At 44.9% G+C, this 21,403-nt stretch overlaps 1 protein-coding gene across 8 annotated transcripts in view; it reads right to left on the bottom strand.

The window, feature by feature from the left end:
- The window catches only part of SMG7 (SMG7 nonsense mediated mRNA decay factor), a 51,730-nt gene that overhangs the window by 26,699 nt on the left and 3,628 nt on the right, over positions 1 to 21,403 (bottom strand). For all 8 annotated transcript variants that reach the window (XM_069737753.1, XM_069737756.1, XM_069737755.1 and 5 more), the window contains exons 2-6: positions 6,168 to 6,199; positions 4,278 to 4,395; positions 1,540 to 1,672; positions 1,137 to 1,308; positions 19 to 90 (exon numbers count right to left, since the gene is read on the bottom strand). In XM_069737753.1, the coding sequence (XP_069593854.1) occupies positions 19 to 90; positions 1,137 to 1,308; positions 1,540 to 1,672; positions 4,278 to 4,395; positions 6,168 to 6,199 (527 nt within the window). The remainder of the gene's footprint in view (positions 1 to 18; positions 91 to 1,136; positions 1,309 to 1,539; positions 1,673 to 4,277; positions 4,396 to 6,167; positions 6,200 to 21,403) is intronic.

Genomic DNA, 21,403 nt, shown 5'->3' with positions numbered 1-21,403 from the left:
CTAGAAGTCATTACTTACCATTGGAGGGGACGAGCTGAGCAGCATGTCTGTAGTAGGATTCAGCTTGGCTTGTCTGATTTCTATAGCGAGCTGGAAAGCAACAGAAGTCAGTGTTAGGCTACGTTCACATTAGCGTTTTGCGCGGTTGCGTCGGGCGCACCTGCGGCGACGCATGCATCATGCGCCTCTATATTTAACATGGGGGGCGCATGGACATGCGTTGTGCTGCGTTTTGCGACACATGCGTTTTTTTTGGCCGCAAGCGTAGGGCGCAGAGGACGCAGCGAGTTGCATTTTTTTTGCGTCCATTTTTAGGCAAAAAAGGACGCATGCGTCGCAAAACGCAGCGTTTTAGCGTGCGTTTTGTTGCGTTGTCCGCAGCGCTTTACAGTTTAACAGTTTCAAACACAACAGTCATAAGTAACAGCGTTAACAATACAATAATTAAAGCAACATAAGACGACCCTGCTCGTGAGAGCTTACAATCTACAATGAGGGGGGAGGGGGGGAGATACAAAGCACAGGTGTGTATTTACAATGATGGTCCAGCCATCTTCAGGGGGTGGGGGATAGATGGGGATAGTGAATGGGCTACACACACATAAACATAACATGACTTTGATTAGTGAACGTGATAGGCCTCTCTGACAAAATGTGTTTTGAGCGAGCGCCTAAAACTATGCAAATTGTGGATGGTCCTAATTTCTCGGGGTAGAGCATTCCAGAGGATTGCCGTAGCACGGGAGAAGTCTTGGAGTCGGGAGTGAGGGGTACAGATTAGTGCAGAAGTTAGTCGAAAGTCGGGTTAGGCTGATAAGACAGAAATGAGGGAGGAGATGTATGGGGGTGCCGCACACTATAACTATAACACCTGACCTGTAATTAATACCCTATTCACTCAATGCATGCATTTGTCAAGAAGAGAACATTTGTTCTATAATCCAAAAAAATACTGATAAAACAAGTAGGAAAAAAAAAAAAACATAACAATGCCAAATGTGTAGGTAACCCAGTCCAATAATGTAGCAGTCTGACCGGACCTTACATCTACATAAGCATAATTCTCCCAGTGTGAACACATCATATGGAAAAAAATTAAATATAAGACTGGAACAAAAACAGACTGAAAGTCTCACCGATATCTCCAAGATGAACCAAGCAGTGCTGGCAAATATAGGAGCAGGAACTGGACTGCGGCTTCACCACGGTCGCACAGTGCATCTGCTTATTGCTGATAATCCCCAGCTGAGAGGACTTCACACGGCATGGCAAATCCACATTAAACACAGTGCATAGCTCCTGCAAAAGCTTCAGGAAGGAATACAAAAAAAATTACACATATACATAATAAGTATACCATTAAAGCCACGTTCAGACATCCATGTGTCACAGGTAGATCTCCCAACCCAAACTCAACAGCGTCATAGATAGATGATGCACTGCGGTCTGGAACCTGAGCGCGAGGCACGGAAGCGAGAATCTGGCCTAGACCCCAACATATAGCTGGGATACACAGATAACCGCGTGCGGCGAGCTCACCTGTGTATAGAAGCCACTAGCTGCCTCCAGGAATAGCGACAGATTAGCTTGCACCTCACTGCGGTTTGGGTTTGTCCGGTTTTTAGCTTGACCCTGCAGTGTCGTAATTTGGTTCTTGAAGGCATGGTTCCAACTAAAAGGAAAAAAAGATACCAGTTGGGTCAACTGACTGCAAAAATGTGCTATTTACTTCCAATCACATTTATGTAGCAAAGTGCACACATTGTAAAGACAAAACTCCCATGGGAGAGCTACTGGAGGAATATGACAGGTCTGGTCACATTACCCTCCATCAGCAGCCATTGTATGGACAGAAGTGATGGCCAATTTAAGAAGTGTAACTAACAAGAGAAAGTGGCCAACCCCTAAGGCTACTTTCACACTTGTGTTTTTCAGCTTCCGTCACAATCCGTCGTTTTTTGAGAATGCAGGATCCAGAATTTTCCCATAGACTTATATTGGCCACAGATTGTGACAGATTGCCATCCGTCGTGTACTGGATGCGTCGTGTTTTGGCGGATCGTCGTCACGGAAAAATGTTTAATGTAACGTTTTTTCATACGTCTGATCCTGCATTTCCTACTGCGCATGCGTGGCCATAACTCCACCCGCTCCTCCCCGGGACTTTACAATGGGCAGCGGATGCGTTGGAAAAACTGCATCCGCTGCCCACGTTGTGCCGAATTTCCACAACGTCCGTCGGTACGTTGCGCCGACGGCATTGTGAACGCCCCGTACCGACGGAAGTGTGAAAGAAGCCTTAGCTGTGGGGACTCATAAGCATGCACAGAAGCTCTAGTTTAAAGAGAAGTTTTCATGCTGAACTCAACACACGATGAAATAGCGGCTGCAGAACTGAACTTTTTTTTTTAAATTGATATTAGAAATGAAAGTATTTGGAGTCTAATTAATTAGTTATTTTTTTGCTAAGACCAAGTGGGCATTAGGCCAGTTTTCACTGTGGGCGTGTACTTATTCTCCCTGTATGATGTGACCAATGATAAGCAGGAAGCAACAAAACAGGAGAAAAAGAACACACCCCCTTCATAGCTCAGAACAGCGCTGTTACTTCCTTTCAGAATCCCCCACAAAACTGGGTCCGGATGCATGCGCCAATGGGGCCAATAGACTATAATGGTGACTGAAGAGCAAACGTGTCCAACTCCTGTAAGCAGACACACCTGATAAGTGTATGGCAGAGAGCACATTCCCTCCACAGTCACCATCGTAGTCGATTGGCCCCATCGGCGCATGCATCCGGACCCAGTTTTGTGGAGGATTTCGGACGTATTCCCCGATGAGGACACAAAACGCAATGTGAAAGAACCCCAAGTCAGTAGTAAACAGATGGCATTAGTGCTGCTCTTACTTTCTCTAGACAGCAAGTAGATGCTGCAGGAGGACACTGGAGGGGAAGGGTAGTCCAGTATTGGGGCAGAGGGGATGAAGAGGAAGGCAAAGTCCATAACAAAGAAGAGTTTCTACCTGCTCCTGAGGAGGATACAAGATCCAAATGCAGGGCCCTTCACCTCACCAAAAGAGGAGGTCTGCTTCCCTGTATTGCCGGCTCCGAACTGCAGTACAGCCAGGTCTACAGAGCAGAAAAACAGTAGCTCTGGGTGGGCCCCTGTGAGCCCGGGGCAACCGCCCCTTCTGCTGACCCGGTAGCTACACTATTGGAGAGGGTATAAGTCGCCCGGCTGAACAAAACAGACATAAGTGTGCTTACTGACATCTCCAAACAGGCAACATGGGGGAGATCTGTGCAGCAGAAGTGACTGCTATGAAAGCATGAGAGCTGATAGAAGGCTTTGTAATGAAACACAGCTAAACTCATCATGCTTCCCCTCCCCCCACACTGACTGACAGCACTTTAACTCAGTGCTCCCCAACTCCGGTCCTCAAGAGCCACACACAGGTCATGATTTCCTTAGTAATAAAGTGATGCAATTTAGTTAAACTGAAAGGTGCAGTCATTGGTGCAAAGAGTTTGTATGTTCTCTCCGTGTTTGCGTGGGTTTCCTCCGGGCACTCCGGTTTCCTCCCACATTCCAAAGACATACTGACAGGGAATTTAGATTGTGAGCCCCAATGGGGACAGCAATGATAATGTGTGTAAAGCGCTGCGGAATATGTTAGCGCTATATAAAAATAAAGATTATTATTGGTGCTCTCCTCCCAACACTTTCTAATCATGCAGGAGGTAAGACCAGGAGATCAGAGAGAAGGAAGAAGTACACAGACCCAGTGGAAACTCTGACAACACCCACTTGGACTTAAATAATAAACTCATGAGCTGCCAGAAACTTAGATTGCCAGTATCGCCACAAGAGAGGCAGAATGAAAATCAAACAAAAAAAAGTTTAATTACATTGTGTGTCCATTTCCCCCATTCCTGGTTTTGGCTTACAATACTGAAGTAGAATACTGAGCACATACTGAACATGTGAACATGGCCTTACATTGGCTCTCACCCAAGTTCTCGACATAAATCTCAACACAGAATCTACGGCATAATGGTGTTAGAGATAGACGGATATTTTGAAATGTCCAAATAAAACTAAAAACATAAAACCTCGACTATTAAAATGAAGTTAAGATGTATGAAAAGAGGAAAATGTAATGATGGCATTGTCAGAAGAATGCGACCACATTGTTATGGGGTACAAGCAGCACTTAACATGGGCCCCATTGCTGCATCTCGCCCGTAAAGGGACAGCACAGCACTCGGCACTCACAGGTCCTGCTCCACCTTCTTGTCCAGTGCATACTCCAGGTCTGTCACAAGCATCTTCTGGTACAAGTCCTGTAGAGCCTGACGTGATGTCCACACCTCCGCTGTGCCAGGCTTAGAATCTGAAAATCAAGAAACCACATGAGCACAAAAGAGTTGGAGTCTTGAGGTAATGCTCCTGGGGGGGGGGAAAGCATGCAAATAAGCGCTCTACCAGAAGGATGAAGCCTGTCAAGAAGCTGAATGGTAGCGATAAAGCAGAGATGGAAGTCATCGGTTGGCGCTCAATCCACTACATCGATCTCCAGGTGCAAACAGAACTTTACGGAAGGTGACTACAGATGAGAGATCACGAATGTACAAGTTCGGCATTCGTACTTCTCCTGGAAGTCTGTTGCAAAAAGACACAAGAGAGAATTTTCCAGCTCCAACTTTCGGGTCCTCATTGTTTTCAATGGGGTTCAAATTCGGGTAAAGTTCTGGTTTGGGTAGGGTATCAGAACTCGAACTTCCACAGGTCCGCTCATCCCTAAGGGTATGTGCCCACACTGCGTCCTGGTGTGCGGATTTTTCCGCACGGATTTTGATAAATCCACAGGGCAAAATCACTGCATTTTTCCTGCGGATTTATCGCGGATTTTCTGCGGTTTTACACCCGCGGTTTTTTAATATGGAGCAGGTGTTAAACCGCTGCGGATTCCGCACAAAGAATTGACATGCTGCGGAAAATAAACCGCAGCATTTCCGCGCGTTTTTTTCCGCAGCATGTGCACAGCGGTTTTTGTTTTCTATAAGTTAACATGGTACTGTACACCGCATGGAAAACTGCTGCGGATCTGCAGCGTCAAAAAACGCTCTGGATCCGCTGTAAAAACCGCAACGTGTGCACATAGCCTACAGGTGACCGCTAACACTTTCGATGGACGGAGCATCTTCTTCCTCAGGCAAGTAATATCAAGTTTGGCGTTCCGGTTTGTTATCTTGCACCTTCAGTAAAGCTCTGTTTGCACCTGGGGATCGGTGCAGCGTATTGAGCATCGACCAACGACTCCCATTATCTCAGTTCTATCACTACCACCTGTCTGTTTGCCGAACCATCGCACGGGATCTTGGCAGGGAAAGGTCTGGTAGCCGCTCCTTTACCTCCAGGCCACTCTGGAGGTTACTCTCAAGGCTACATAAAGTGAGTATTTGACGCCATTTCCACACACTTGTATTCCTCCCCTATGAGGCATGGCATTCTTTTTTTTTTACTTTTTCATGTGTTTATACCAACAGGAAACTATCATACATACACCGAAAACGGCATCAATTTCACCCAATAAGCCAGAACATTGCTTTGTATGGATGACCCCAAAACAGCGGTCTATAGATGGAGGGCTCTGGCTTGGCGCATATCTCTAAGTCAATCAAAACTCGTCTATAGTCAAAAAAAGCCATTAAAACTCTGTATGCACAGTGTAATGTACTGATAGCAGCAGGACAATAGTATGGCGTGAGATCTCTTGGCAGGAGGGAGTACGGTCTGGTGGAATACGTCAATGATGACCACAATCTGCTGGTGCAAAAACCACATGAAAATCCTGTTTGTTTCATCCATGATTACATTAGAAAATTACAGAACTATCAACTTCCTTATACTTTATTTTTATTGGACTCAATCCCTTAAAACATTAGAGATCACGTGATAACCTTACAGGTAGGGGCCACTATCACATTTGCAAAACCGAGAACTCCATTAAGTCCTACAGCACTCCTAGAGGCCCCCCAGGGTATGGCAAGGTAAGTGACCTAACCAGTATAGCGCTAGACAAATAAGATGTACTTATCCACGTAAGTGGCCGCACTGAGTGGTGTCCTCTACCACAGCGGAGAGATCATAAAACATGTTTACCTGTCATATCTGCTTTCAGGACTTCGGCCTGCCTGTATGGAGAAAAAGAAACAGAAAAGTCAACATAAAGGACATGAGCAGCCATGTTTCTCTAATCCTGGACAACCCCCTTCATTCCAGAAACTGCAGTACCCTTGACTATTGGTTGTATGTGGTAGTGCAGTTCAGCTCTATTCACTTCAATGGGGCCACGACCCATGGTCAGAGGTAAAGCTGTATTGTATTTTTTTCCTATGGAAATCCCCTTTAAGTTAAGGGGATTCCGCCAATCAGGTTGCTTTGCTTATTTTCCAAAGGGCATCTGTTAGATGAGAGCCGACACAAGGGCTTACTGACAGATTCACAGTTAACTCATTGTGCAGCCAGTTATGTATAGTGATACATAGGGATGCAGAAGCCCAAAAAGTTCTCAAAAGTTTTAAATGAATCCCTAGAGCAAAAATGTTTGTTTTTTTTCCAACCAAAACTACATGCCCATATCCGTTCAAGACAACAGGAACTTATTTGGGACAGATTTTTTGGACATTACTAAAACTGGACATATAAGTGACTACTTACAAGGGCCAAAATATTGGATTCAACTAAACCGGTCCATCCGTACACACTATACATAGCAATCAGGCCACAAGTGTTCTTTCGACAGACCATGTTCTCTCTCCGTACACGAGCGCTCGCTCGTACATGTCCTAAAGAGAATATATCAGCAGAATCTTAACCCTTCAAATATTTATATGAGCATGTAGATCTCTCAAAGACCAGTCCAGCAATACCTTTACATTGTCAGTCTGTTCCTCTGTTACTGAGACATCAGCATTTGAATGAATTTATATGCAAATTGCTATGGAATATTTGAAGCCTCTGTCACTCCAGCTCTATTCCATGCCCAGCGACGAAGACGCCTCCTCCTCTTGCTTCACCGACAGCTCCTTTGCTGGAAGTCACACACCATAGAGGCAAGGGCGGGGAACAGAGCTGGAGTGACAGAGGATTCAGAACTATCATAGGCAATTCAGCCTCATTTGTATGTCAATTCTAGGAGTAGGCTTAAGGTACCGTCACACTTAGCGACGCTGCAGCGATACCGACAACGATCCGGATCGCTGCAGCGTCGCTGTTTGGTCGCTGGAGAGCTGTCACACAGACAGCTCTCCAGCGACCAACGATCCCGAGGTCCCCGGTAACCAGGGTAAACATCGGGTAACTAAGCGCAGGGCCGCGCTTAGTAACCCGATGTTTACCCTGGTTACCATCCTAAAAGTAAAAAAACAAACGCTACATACTTACCTACCGCGGGCAGCCGGAAAGCAGAGCGGTGACGTCACCGCTCTGCTTTCCGGCCGCTGTGCTCACAGCCAGAGCAGAGAAGCAGAGCGCCGAGGACAGACAGCGGTAGGCAAGTATGTAGCGGTTGTTTTTTTTACTTTAACGATGGTAACCAGGGTAAACATCGGGTTACTAAGCGCGGCCCTGCGCTTAGTTACCCGATGTTTACCCTGGTTACCAGCGAAGACATCGCTGAATCGGTGTCACACACGCCGATTCAGCGATGTCTGCGGGGAGTCCAGCGACCAAATAAAGTTCTGGACTTTCTTCCCCGACCAGCGACAGCACAGCAGGGGCCTGATCGCTGCTGCCTGTCACACTGGACGATATCGCTAGCCAGGACGCTGCAACGTCACGGATCGCTAGCGATATCGTCTAGTGTGAGGGTACCTTTAGAGCTGGAGTGACAAAGGCTTCAGAGCTACCATAGCCATTTGCATACAAATGCGGACTGGCCTTGTAAAGGTATTGCTGGACTTGTCTCTGAAAGAGGTATATGTGCATCTACATAGTTTGAGGGCGAAATCTGTGGACAGATTCCCTTTAAACAGCACTCGTGGTTATAACCTGGGATTATGTGCCCCCTAGTGAATAAGACTCAGGAGGTCAGTGAACATGTACGTGGGGTGGATATTTTGAACAACTTTATAACAGAAATTTCCCATTTTCTTCTATTCTGAAAGTCTGCGACAGACCAGTTTATGAACACACCAAAAAATTAGCGCACTATTAACTGGGTTGGCGTACTGAAAGTATGGAAGGTGGGCAAGGGTTTGTGCCAGCACGTTTCTGAATATGCGGATAGATTGCCGATCTCTTAGTTCATCTTCTGGTGGTTACAAGCGACACGTGAGATGATTTCACGGCCACACACTTGTATGCAAAATATAAAGGATGAAGAGGACGACTTGTGGTGCCTGCATCAATTACAGGTCCTTCCCAAAAAATTAGCATATAGTGTTAAATTTCATTATTTACCATAATGTAATGATTACAATTAAACTTTCATATATTATAGATTCATTATCCACCAACTGAAATTTGTCAGGTCTTTTATTGTTTCAATACTGATGATTTTGGCATACAACTCCTGATAACCCAAAAAACCTGTCTCAATAAATTAGCATATTTCACCCATCCAATCAAATAAAAGTGTTTTTTAATAACAAACAAAAAAACCAACAAATAATAATGTTCAGTTATGCACTCAATACTTGGTCGGGAATCCTTTGGCAGAAATGACTGCTTCAATGCGGCGTGGCATGGAGGCAATCAGCCTGTGACACTGCTGAGATGTTATGGAGGCCCAGGATGCTTCAATAGCGGCCTTAAGCTCATCCAGAGTGTTGTTGGGTCTTGCGTCTCTCAACTTTCTCTTCACAATATCCCACAGATTCTCTATGGGGTTCAGGTCAGGAGAGTTGGCAGGCCAATTGAGCACAGTAATACCATGGTCAGTAAACCATTTACCAGTGGTTTTGGCACTGTGAGCAGGTGCCAGGTCGTGCTGAAAAATGAAATCTTCATCTCAAAGCATTTCAGCCGATGGAAGCATGAAGTGCTCCAAAATCTCCTGATAGCTAGCTGCATTGACCCTGCCCTTGATGAAACACAGTGGACCAACACCAGCAGCTGACATGGCACCCCACACCATCACTGACTGTGGGTACTTGACACTGGACTTCAGGCATTTTGGCATTTCCTTCTCCCCAGTCTTCCTCCAGACTCTGGCACCTTGATTTCCGAATGACATGCAAAATTTGCTTTCATCAGAAAAAAGTACTTGGGACCACTTAGCAACAGTCCAGTGCTGCTTCTCTGTAGCCCAGGTCAGGCGCCTCTGCCGCTGTTTATGGTTCAAAAGTGGCTTTACCTGGGGAATGCGGCACCTGTAGCCCATTTCCTGCACACGCCTGTGCACGGTGGCTCTGGATGTTTCCACACCAGACTCAGTCCACTGCTTCCTCAGGTTCCCCAAGGTCTGGAATCGGTTCTTCTCCACAATCTTCCTCAGGGTCCGGTCTCCTCTTCTCGTTGTACAGCGTTTTCTGCCACATTGTTTCCTTCCAACAGACTTACCATTGAGGTGCCTTGATACAGCACTCTGGGAACAGCCTATTTGTTGAGAAATTTCTTTCTGGGTCTTACCCTCTTGCTTGAGGGTGGCAATGATGGCCTTCTTGACATCTGTCAGGTCGCTAGTCTTACCCATGATGGGGGTTTTGAGTAATGAACCAGGCAGGGAGTTTATAAAAGCCTCAGGTATCTTTTGCATGTGTTTAGAGTTAATTAGTTGATTCAGAAGATTAGGGTAATAGGTCGTTTAGAGAACCTTTTCTTGATATGCTAATTTATTGAGACAGGTTTTTTGGGTTATCAGGAGTTGTATGCCAAAATCATCAGTATTAAAACAATAAAAGACCTGACAAATTTCAGTTGGTGGATAATGAATCTATAATATATGAAAGTTTAATTGTAATCATTACATTATGGTAAATAATGAAATTTAACACTATATGCTAATTTTTTGAGAAGGACCTGTATCTGGTCACTGAAATAAATGAGATGTGTGGTAGGGGACCCTCCGCCACAGTAAGTGCCCGCTCTTCATCTGCGCTCCACCGTGCGGAGAAGGAAATGGGAGCTTTACCCCTGGCATCAACAAAACGCGTCTGGCAGGATAATTGCTAGCGCCTCTGTACAAGACACCGTCAGCCTACAAGAGACAGGAGGATTTAATGAGGCAGGATGCAGGGCAGACAAATGAAATCCTTCACCTCCAGAGTCTCGCGGCTTCCATCACTGATGGATGTAATAACAGGCTGACAATACGGAGAGCTTACAAATGGAAGCCACTACATTGTACAAGTAGTTACATTGCCACCAATCTGATATTGCCGAGCTATCCTAAGGACTGATCATCAATATTTTGGTCCTGGACAAACCATAAGGCTATGTTCACACGTTGCCTTTTTGCAGCTTTTTTTTTAATTCAATTTTTAAGCTGCGTTTTACAGTACCAGCAAAGTCTATGAGATTTCAGAAATTTCAAGAACATACATTGGTTTTATTTTCCTGACTGATCTGGAAAACTGCTGCGTTTCTGCAAATTGCAGCATGTCACTTTTAGCGCTTTTGCAGCGTTTGTTTTCATCTGTAGAAAACAATGGGTAAGTGCCAAGAGGCAGCAAAAAAACCCAGGTATCAGTTTTACTGCGTTTGTGGTGCAAAAACCTAACGAAGTTAAATCAGGCTCTTTTTTTGGGCCACTAAACTTTATCAACATGTGCAAAAGACAGCAAAGCAGACGCGGCAAAGCAGACGCGGCAAAGCAGACGCGGCAAAGCAGACGCGGCAAAGCAGACGCGGCAAAGCAGACGCGGCAAAGCAGACGCGGCAAAGCAGACGCGGCAAAGCAGACGCGGCAAAGCAGACGCAGGCAACTGCTTTTTGTAACCAGCTTCTTTACTGCCAAGAGTTTTGCCTGTTGAAAAAAAAGGCAGCAAAAACACAATGTGTGAACATAGCCTTAAAAGGAAAGTTACGCAGGGAAAAGTCTGAGGGAGCTGATCGCAGACTCCTCTCCCTTGCCTAGTAAAACACAGCTTGGTGTAATGAGCCTGGCCATATTTCATGCTGTCCATGGTTTGTCTAAAATGCTAAAATCACCTTGAAGTACTACTGTCATGTGAAGGTCATCCGCACATAAAAGGGTTAAACCATAAGGTCTAAAAACCAGTGCTCTATACTGTACATCCTATGCAGCTGGAAAGGAAACAGGTTGTCAAATCAGCCCCTCTCAGCCAATCAGGATATCTGAGAATAGTCTTAAAGAGAACGTACAAGGCTCCTCCCAAAAGTCCTTTCCAGCTTGAGATCAGGCACAGCATACAATCTATTTTCTAGGTGAAGTAAACACATTTGGGGCATTTACCCGATTTGACGATGAACCAAAATTCTATACAACATGAGTCCACACAGGATGCTGTGTGTTTTTATTGCTTAAATATAGCTCTATATCATTAGATTACCAGCCTAACACTGACATTGTACAGGAAAAAAAACACTAAATTACTTGTGGAAAGAAATTAATGCGTTCAAATATCTCAAAATATCGAGATTTTAGCAGTGTTTTATCCACTTACAATATGAGATAGATATATAGATAGATAGATAGATAGATAGATAGATAGATGAAAATTTATTAAACATTGTCCGAAATATGGTTTTCATGAATCACAGAGTTAAAATGATTAAGAAAATATTCACATGCCCCCTGCTCCATGGTGGAGGGCTGGGAAGTCTCACGGGAACAGACTATAGAGGAGGAAGCATAACAAAGACAGAATATAGATTTCTCATATGCTGCTGTCAGTACATTAGATAATCGATTAATATTCAGGAAGTCGCACCCATTATAGGCCACGGAAAGGGGGAGGCAGACAGATGAATGCTGCATGAATAAAAAAAATAAATTAAATTTAAGAAAAAAGTTTATAAAATAAATGATGTATATAAAGAAAATATTGTATAGGACACAGAACACATCAGAAATAAAATGGAGAAGGTAGAAGACAGGGCAGCACGTAACAAGAGTGGCAAACCTTTAGGAAACCCATAGTGGGATTAATAAAAGGAATTCCCAATAATAGTCAAGAGCATGGCCAAGAAAATCGCTCCATAATCATATGATTGCATATGATTACTCTAGTGGGGTAAATGTTGGAAAAAAAAAGTTAAACAGTAACAGCAATAATAATGGAGAAATGAAGTAATAATGGGCAACGATGTATGTAGCAGAACGGGGGCCTGATCCCCTATAGAGCTAAATAGGGCTCCTGATAAGATGCCTGGGACCCCGGGTTACTTTGCCCCCTGCTAACACTAATTACTTAACCTTCTGGTTGCCAACCATGGGAGAGGGGAGTCCTGAACACCCGGTAGCTAGGTGTTGGGTCAATGGCGATACAGAAGCACCAGTGCCTTACTGACCATGACTGCGGATGACGAGGAGGGGGCACAACAATAAATGAAGCACAGGTATAATAAAGGTATGGATGTGTGTTACAGGTAGGGGGAGGTTTTGCCATCGCCGGTAATCTATATATCACAGTCTCTGCAGCCGGAGAGACGTGTATAGAAGTGATCAGACTGCATTAAGATCAACAGCAGCGCTCGGCTCTCCAGTGGCTGCGATCAAAGCACCGGAGGCAGAGCGATGTCAGAAATGTGATCCGTCATGGCTAACAATACAAGGAGGGCAGGTGACAACACAACAGCTCCAGGAAACACCTCGGGAAAGTGTCACCCAACGTCTCACCCGACACACCCTGACACTACATTTCTCTGTAACGCTACTGCTCAGTCCATTTAGTACTTGTGTATTAAGAAGACCAGAATTATGTTATTTGTCTGCAGAAAGGCGGAGGCACGACCAGACCGCAAAAAGAGCAGAAAAACCAATAACTTAGGTAAAGAGGACTACACCACACATGAGCTTGAGAGAGATTATCTACTATATAATTGTCTAAGGGTCACTTCCGTCTTTGTCTGTCCTTCTGTCACAGATATTCATTGGTCACGGCCTCTGTCTGTCATGGAATCCAAGTCGCTGATTGGTCGTGGCAAAACGCCCACGACCAATCAGCGACGGCCACAGTCCGGCGGCAATATGGCCGCTCTTTCCTCCCCGCAGTCAGTGCCCGCTCCATACTCCCCTCCAGTCAGCCCTCACACAGGGTTAATACCAGCGTTACCGGAGCGCGGTGTAACACACTCCGATTACGCAGCTATTAACCCTGTGTGACCAACTCTTTACTATGCAGCATCAATAGTAAAAAGATCTAATGTTACAAATAATAATAAAAAAAAAAAAAACGTTATTCTCACCCTCCGACGTGGCGTCCTGTCCTCGGCAGTGCAAGCGGCAGGTTCCGGTGCCAAGGATGGTATGCGAGAAGGACCTACCATGACGTCACGGTCATTTGACCGCGATATCATCACAGGTCCTGCGCTCATACCAACCCTGGGACCGGAAGCTGCAGTGCACCCAGTCCTCATCTCTCTCTCCAGCCTGCAGCTATGGCATTTCCAGGAGGAGGCTACTATCCGGCCCCGGGGGTGACTGCTGCGCCGCGGCCTCTGTGCGCTCACTGACTGCCTGTGGTTACTGATGAGCAGGAGGGGGGGCTAGGTATAATCGCATGCGGTACCACGTGTAGTCTGCACGGGGAGCTCACTTGGTCCCTGGAGGAGAAGTCACTTTTAGGGCAGTTCCCACATTTTGCAAGTTGGACCATAGTCCTGTATAGGAGGTAATAATGCAAAAAAGGAAGTTCTAGGAGCCACGTAATACTACGTGGGCTGCGCAATATACTACGTGGCTGGGCAATATACTACGTGGGCCGTGCAATATACTACGTGGATATGCATATTCTAGAATACCCGATGCGTTAGAATCGGGCCGCAGATAGATAGATAGATAGATAGATAGATAGATAGATAGATAGATAGATAGATAGAGATATGTTCCTAGAACTGCATGTATGAAACTAGACACTGTGCATGTATGGTGCTATGGATGGGGTCCTACATCTCTGCACAAGATAATCGGACCCTAAAAGCACCTCCAGTCCCGGAGAGGGGACAGAATTAATGGGGCTTGGGCTTGTTCAGGACTATTGGTAATGTCTGCCTTTGTGTAAAGATGTCACCAATAGACTCCATATGGAGAGCCATAGTAACATTATGGACATAATCAGAAATATAAGAGATAAACAGAAGGATAAATTGCACATAGATGACTGAGCTTCAACCAATAGAGCTGCAAATTGCCTCTTCAAAAAGGACTCGAACTCTAGTGGTGCTGATTCCAATAGTCAGTACTAGAGTTCTAGTCCTCTTCCTCACCGAAGAGGCAATTTGCATATTTAATTTCCCAGAGGAGCTTGTATGGCCTACAAGTCTCCTCACTCCGACAATGCTTGGCCTGGCTTGTCACTCTCCACAAGGAGAAACGTTACCCCTTAGATCCCAACCAATAGGGCTAAAATGTATAGAAAAAAGGTATTAATAATAAACCTTATTTCCAGGGTTCAGACTTAACAATGAGGGAGTCGCCATCATATGTAAAAAATGCATTTGTGGCAACTTGCTGGTCACAACGAGACCACCCTTACTTACATTATACTGTGATGGACCGTATCTATACAAAAACCACCAGACTTGTCACATGTAAATGGCCGGGAGCATATAAATACCACTCCCCCACTATCATAGACCACACCACAATGGTAGGTAGGGAAACTCCAAAACATATAAAACACAAAAAACCGGAGTACAGAAATCCCAAAACACATGTTTACCAATATATAAACTTTATTAACAATAAACAACAATACCATTAAAATGTATCAATTGCCATCATAGCACATATAACACAGGAGAAGATTCAAATGGAGAGCCCATAGGTATGCCAGTGGGGCGGGGAAGTCCAGTTGTCCCAAAGAGATGGGCATACGTGGATATCAAATTTCAAGTAGACTGGGCGCATGTAGAGGGGTTAAACCCCATAGTAGCAAATAAGTAGAGCAGCTAAACATGCATAAATATGCCCCCACAATGAGCCACAGTCAGGTCACAAATTATGGTAACTTACCCATATCAGAGGCAAGAGGACACTCCCCGCTCGACTGGCAGCCCCCTGACGCGCGTTTCGCGGATTGCTTTATCAAAAACCCTCTTTGATAAAGCAATCCGCGAAACGCGCGTCAGGGGGCTGCCAGTCGAGCGGGGAGTGTCCTCTTGCCTCTGATATGGGTAAGTTACCATAATTTGTGACCTGACTGTGGCTCATTGTGGGGGCATATTTATGCATGTTTAGCTGCTCTACTTATTTGCTACTATGGGGTTTAACCCCTCTACATGCGCCCAGTCTACTTGAAATTTGATATCCACGTATGCCCATCTCTTTGGGACAACTGGACTTCCCCGCCCCACTGGCATACCTATGGGCTCTCCATTTGAATCTTCTCCTGTGTTATATGTGCTATGATGGCAATTGATACATTTTAATGGTATTGTTGTTTATTGTTAATAAAGTTTATATATTGGTAAACATGTGTCTTGGGATTTCTGTACTCCGGTTTTTTGTGTTTTATGTGATGGACCGTATGCCTGCTCCAATTGTAGCCAGTCCGACGTATCAAGGCAAAAGTTGCCATATAGCCCAAGACTCATTCAACATAGTTGCCCTTTTTCAAGAATAAGACAATTGCCCCCAAAAAGCGCAGTCCTAGATAGAAGCTGTGACTATTGTATCACAATTATAGGAAATCTGTCAGCAGGTTTGTGCTATGTAATCTGACAGCAGAATGATGTAGGGGCTGAGACACTGATTATAGCGATATGTCACTTGCTGCACTTTTGATACAATCAGTTTTTTGTGCTGCAGCTCTAGCCGACCTCAGAATGCTGAGCAGTGCATAACCCCGCCCACATCACTGATTGGCTGCTTTATGTGTATACTGTACATTAACAGCTGCCAATCAGTGGTGGGGGCGTGGTTAGACTAAGACACAAGACATCTAGTCCTTCTAGTGATAATCACCTGCTGATAAAACACTGATTTTATTGAAATAGCAGCACACAGCTTAGTAAGGGACAAATCGCTGGAATCACGGTCTCTGGCCCCTACATTGTGCTGCTGCCGAATTACATAGCAACAAACTGCTGACATATTCCCTTTCATCTCTGTCCTGTCTATACATTTTTTTTTCAGGCATCGACCGAGAACTCCTCAGAGGAGAAAGGCCGACCACAGGCTGGGTAATACTGAGATATAAAAAGACGGAGCATCTGTAGCACACAGGTTTACTTGCAGAGACATGTCTGTGTTGTAGAGATAGTTTGTAAGCTTGCGAGCAGGGCCCTCATTCCTCCTGGTATCTGTTTTGAACTGTATTTCTGTTATGCTGTAATGTTTATTGTCTGTACAAGTCCCCTCTATAATTTGTAAAGCGCTGCGGAATATGTTGGCGCTATATAATAATAATAATAATAATAATTTTATTTATATAGCGCCAACATATTCCGCAGCGCTTTACAAATTATAGAGGGGACTTGTACAGACAATAGACATAACAGCATAACAGAAATACAGTTCAAAACAGATACCAGGAGGAGTGAGGGCCCTGCTCGCAAGCTTACAAACTATGAGGAAAAGGGGAGACACGAGAGGTGGATGGTAACAATTGCTTTAGTTATTCGGACCAGCTATAGTGTAAGGCTCAGGTGTTCATGTAAAGCTGCATGAACCAGTTACCTGCCTAAGTATGTAGCAGTACAGACACAGAGGGCTAATACTGCATAAAGTGTATGAGAACATGATGCGAGGAACCTTTTTTTTTTTTTTTTTTTTTTTTTAATTAAAAATAGGCCACACAGGGATCGTTAGGTTAATGCATTGAGGCGGTAGGCCAGTCTGAACAAATGAGTTTTTAGGGCACGCTTAAAACTGTGGGGATTGGGGATTAATCGTATTAACCTAGGTAGTGCATTCCAAAGAATCGGCGCAGCACGTGTAAAGTCTTGGAGACGGGAGTGGGAGGTTCTGATTATTGAGGATGCTAACCTGAGGTCATTAGCGGAGCGGAGGGCACGGGTAGGGTGGTAGACTGATACCAGGGAGGAGATGTAGGGTGGCGCTATATAAATAAAATTATTATTATTATTATAGAGGTCTTACAGGATCATCTGCAGATGCCTGATAGGTCATGATCTCATCAAATCAGCAGCATTTCATGTAATGTTTCGCTATAAAGTGTATAACGACCCTGCACGTTACCCGGCCGTTGCCTCCTGTTACTCCACACCCGTACGAAACAAGGTGCAAGTTGGATTTCACGGTCCATTAGGCAAATGTCATAACCAGAAGCGATCTATGAAAGAATCAGGTCTATTATCAGCCGGTTTCATATCACATGTGCTTTGGAGCAATGCACACAAACTTCTCGAAAGTTACAGCTCTCCACCCCTTCACTCCCAAAATTGATGGATTTCATAGGATAACGTTGTAGATATCGTGAGACACAAAGGTAATCATCAGTGAGAGGCTGCAGCGCGGAAGTTTCATCCGGTACATAAAGCCTCTATTTTTACCATGTTGCCTGGTTATCATGAAGCCAAATTTAGCAAAACAGATAATAAAAAATGGATGAAATGCAAAAAGTACAAGGAGATAGAAGACACAGAGCAATCAATTTACTATAAAAAAAAAATGCCTGTAGGCAGCAGTGACGGGCTAAACCGAAGATACAAAAAAGATGTGCCAAGGTGAGCCAGGCTCGTCCTTCCAAATATTCTATACAGATTATTGTGCAGTGAACACAATAGGGTCCCCATGTGTACTGCTATAGGGTCCCCATGTGTACTGCTATAGGGTCCCCATGTGTACTGCTGCCCTGCTACAATGGGCATAAGGGGCACCTGACGCTCCGTGATGACAGGACTGGCTTTGTCTGCTAGTTCTGCACCACTAAGGAGTTCTGCTCCGGGCACATTGCAGATCTCTATAGGAGCCGCAGACATTTGGAGACACTAAGGCAATCCCATTGTAAGACCAGGCAATCAGCTAATCACTGTAAGGCCAGAGACACAATAGTGGGTGTCATGATCCATTTTTGGATTTGTGGCAGCTCTGGTTCTACAATGTTGTAAATTTAGCTTTTTTTTTCTTTCAGGCCAGCAGGGGTTACTGTCAGTTTCCCTTGCTGCAAGCCTGCTGCTACTGCAGTGCTGTTGGGTCAGCTGATGTGGGTGGTGACCACTCCCACCATCCTTTAAATGGACACCTGATGCATCAGCTGACTGTTGGTGATAGAGTTTCTCTATGGAGACCAGCCCTGCATTTGCAGCTCTCTGGTGTCAGCTTCTTCTGGAGTTTGGAGTCCTGTTTCTGTGTCATCTGCGGTGTGGAGCCTGGCAGTGGTGTCTAGAAGCTAAGTGTTGTGTTTATTCCTTGTCCGCCTTACGTTTGTCACTGTCCCCTGTCTTTGTACCACCTGGCTAGCGCCCTTGCCAGCCAGTGGACTAGCCAGGGCAGTGTGAGGTGACAGCGAGGGACAACGTTCCTGACGGTGGGGGGAGGACCCACATAGGGCGTTAGAGGAGTGGAGGGACAGGCTCAGGTTGGAGCAGGAGGTGTTCATCCCTTCTTCTCCCCATTTCCATCCCATTGAGTGTTTGTTCTGCCATCCGCTAACAAACCCCGTGGTGGGATTGTGACATTGGGAATGTTTGGCTTGCAAAAAAAAAAAAGGCCAAAAGGAGACTTAATGGCTGTCTACAAATGACTGAAGGGATGTCAGTGTAGAGGGATCATCATTAGGGAGAAGGTACAGATTAGAAAACTTTTTGACAGTGAGGGTGATCAGTGAGCGGAACAGGATGCTAGGAGGTGTGGGGAGTTCAATGGAAGTTTTCAAATAGAGGCTGTAAAGACATCTGTCTGAGATGGGTTAGTGAATCCTGCATTGGACACGATGACCCTTGAGGTCCCTTCCAACTCTAACATTCTATGATTTCCTCATGGCCAGCAACTTCTTATCAGTGGAGGTCTATGTATTTAGTATCAGTGGTGCAAGTGCCACTGATGTGAACAGACCAAAGCTGCAATAATAGTAGACTAAATGTAGCTAAATGACTATACAAAGACTGAAGAGGCTGCAGTACTTACATGAGAGTCACGGACCCATCAAACAACTGACCGACAGGAAGGCAATAGTCAGAACCCCACCAATCTAGTCTGATTCTAGCTAAGATTCTTGAACTGAAAAACAAACTCCTTGCAGATGTCGTCCTTGGTAGGATTTGAACCCAGGACCCCAAGCGATGCAAAGCAACTGTGCTAACCACTGAGCCACCGTGCTGCCTGCTGTGGTTTTACACATGTCAAGAACCTACAAATCTCAGTATGAAAGCAGCCGACTATGAAAGCTATATACTGGGGTCTGAAGAGTCCCAGGTTGTAGAGCACAGCTGGAGGAAATGGAAAAATAACAAAACTACAAAAATGAGTGAAACAAGTTATATTTGTGGATTATGCAACAGAAGCCAGTAAGTTGCTGTAAACTGGATAATTATCTCTCACGTGTATATGACTGTTATATGACTCTGTATACGAGACATGTTTGCCCTGATGAAATGCAATCCCATTCTTGACAATAAGGGTAGGTCTACAACCAAAAACACGAATGTCACTTGCTGTCTCGTAACTATTTCAGCGCTGCAATTTGGCTGTCAGAAGACAAAAACAAAAGACGTGACACATGAGCAAGAATGCTCGGCAATTAATATACGGAGCACCCACAGAAATGAATGGAGAGAGCGACCGTGAATGGCCATCTTTCCAACCCTAACAGCACATGACAATGTGGCGTTCTTGAGATACTGATCCTAACATTTAAGGCAGGACACTAATGTCCCAGATGGGACAAACCCTTTTATGGAGGAGTTGTCAACTGCCCTAAAATATGTATTTTATAAATTTATTTTTACAGAGTGTAAATGCCAGTGTTCTCCTGAATCTGAAGTTTTTCTTTCATTTCTGGGATATGGTCCCTCTTCACTCAACTCTTTTTCGCCACCTGGGTGTGGACCTCATGAAGAGTTGAGGACCACAAGCAGTTGGATAAAAACAGATTTATAGACCGTCACCTAAAAGAAGATTCAGGTATGGGAACTGTTCAACAACAGTGCTGAGCTTGCTCAGGAATGGCAGCAGGCAGCTGTCACTACATCTGCATGCACAGAGAGGTGAAGGCTTTTAAAGGCTGACCTGGTGTCAAATAGTGCAGCAAAGACAAAACCTTAAGATAAACATCAAAGACAGACAGAAGATCAAGGATTGGACTGCAGTAGAGTATTTTTCTTAGATGAAACCCCATTCAGACTGTTAGGGACAACTGGAAGAAAGATTGTCCAGAGGAGAAAAGGCAGGAATGGCGGTCATCAGTCAGGATTTGGCCCAGAAGTTGATATCCAGCATGTCAGGGCAAACTGCACAAATCTTGGATAGAAAGGGTCTACACTGTAAATATTGAGCATTTACATAAACTTGATGGGCCGGATTCATCTAAGCTTTAGCCTACACTAAAATTTAGCGACTTTTGACAATTTCACTCAGCAACAACGTGGTAGCGTGCTTTACGCCACAAATCTTTCTCCAATGCCTGACTAGAATAAGATTTATGGCAAAGTGCACAGAAGCAAATGCCACTTTTAAGACACGCGAGATTCATTAAGAGGCGTGAACTTCTTGGGGTACGTTCCCATGGTCAGTAAACGCTGCGCACATCCGCACCATCAAACCCGCAGATGTTACAGCATAGTGGATGGGATTTCAAGAAATGTCATGCCCACCATGTGTGCCAAGATGCCTGCGGATCACCCGCGGAGACAGACATGTGGCGCTTCTTTCCAGACTGCAGCATGTCAATTTATCTTGCGTAGGATCGAGTTACCACAAGATAAATCTCACCCATACAATGTATTGGATGCGGTGATTCCGCACGGATGAATGAACACATGTGGGAATCACCAGCGTTCAAAAGCCGGCAGCGCTTTGGACGCATGGGACATGTGCTGTGTCGAAAGTGCTGCCAATTACTGACAGTGTGCACCTAGCCTTAATGAATCAGGAGCGCCTGACTCCAGCACACCTCATCAAAGCCAGCAGGAAAGCCGCCAATCTTCAGGATACAGGGCAGATGCATTTGTTAATAAAAGTTTTTAAAAAAAAACGTATGAAATGTTCATAATTGCACTTCAGTAACCACATGAACCTCTGTCTCAAAGATCGGAAAACACTGAAGCGGCAAATTTTCTGAAAACCAAACTTTGTGACAGTCTCAAAA

Source organism: Ranitomeya imitator, chromosome 8 (genome assembly GCF_032444005.1).
Source record: "Ranitomeya imitator isolate aRanImi1 chromosome 8, aRanImi1.pri, whole genome shotgun sequence".
In the NCBI taxonomy this organism is placed as follows: domain Eukaryota; kingdom Metazoa; phylum Chordata; class Amphibia; order Anura; family Dendrobatidae; genus Ranitomeya; species Ranitomeya imitator.
The sequence above is the reverse complement of the archived record's forward strand: the minus strand, read 5'-3'. Positions and strand labels throughout refer to the sequence as shown.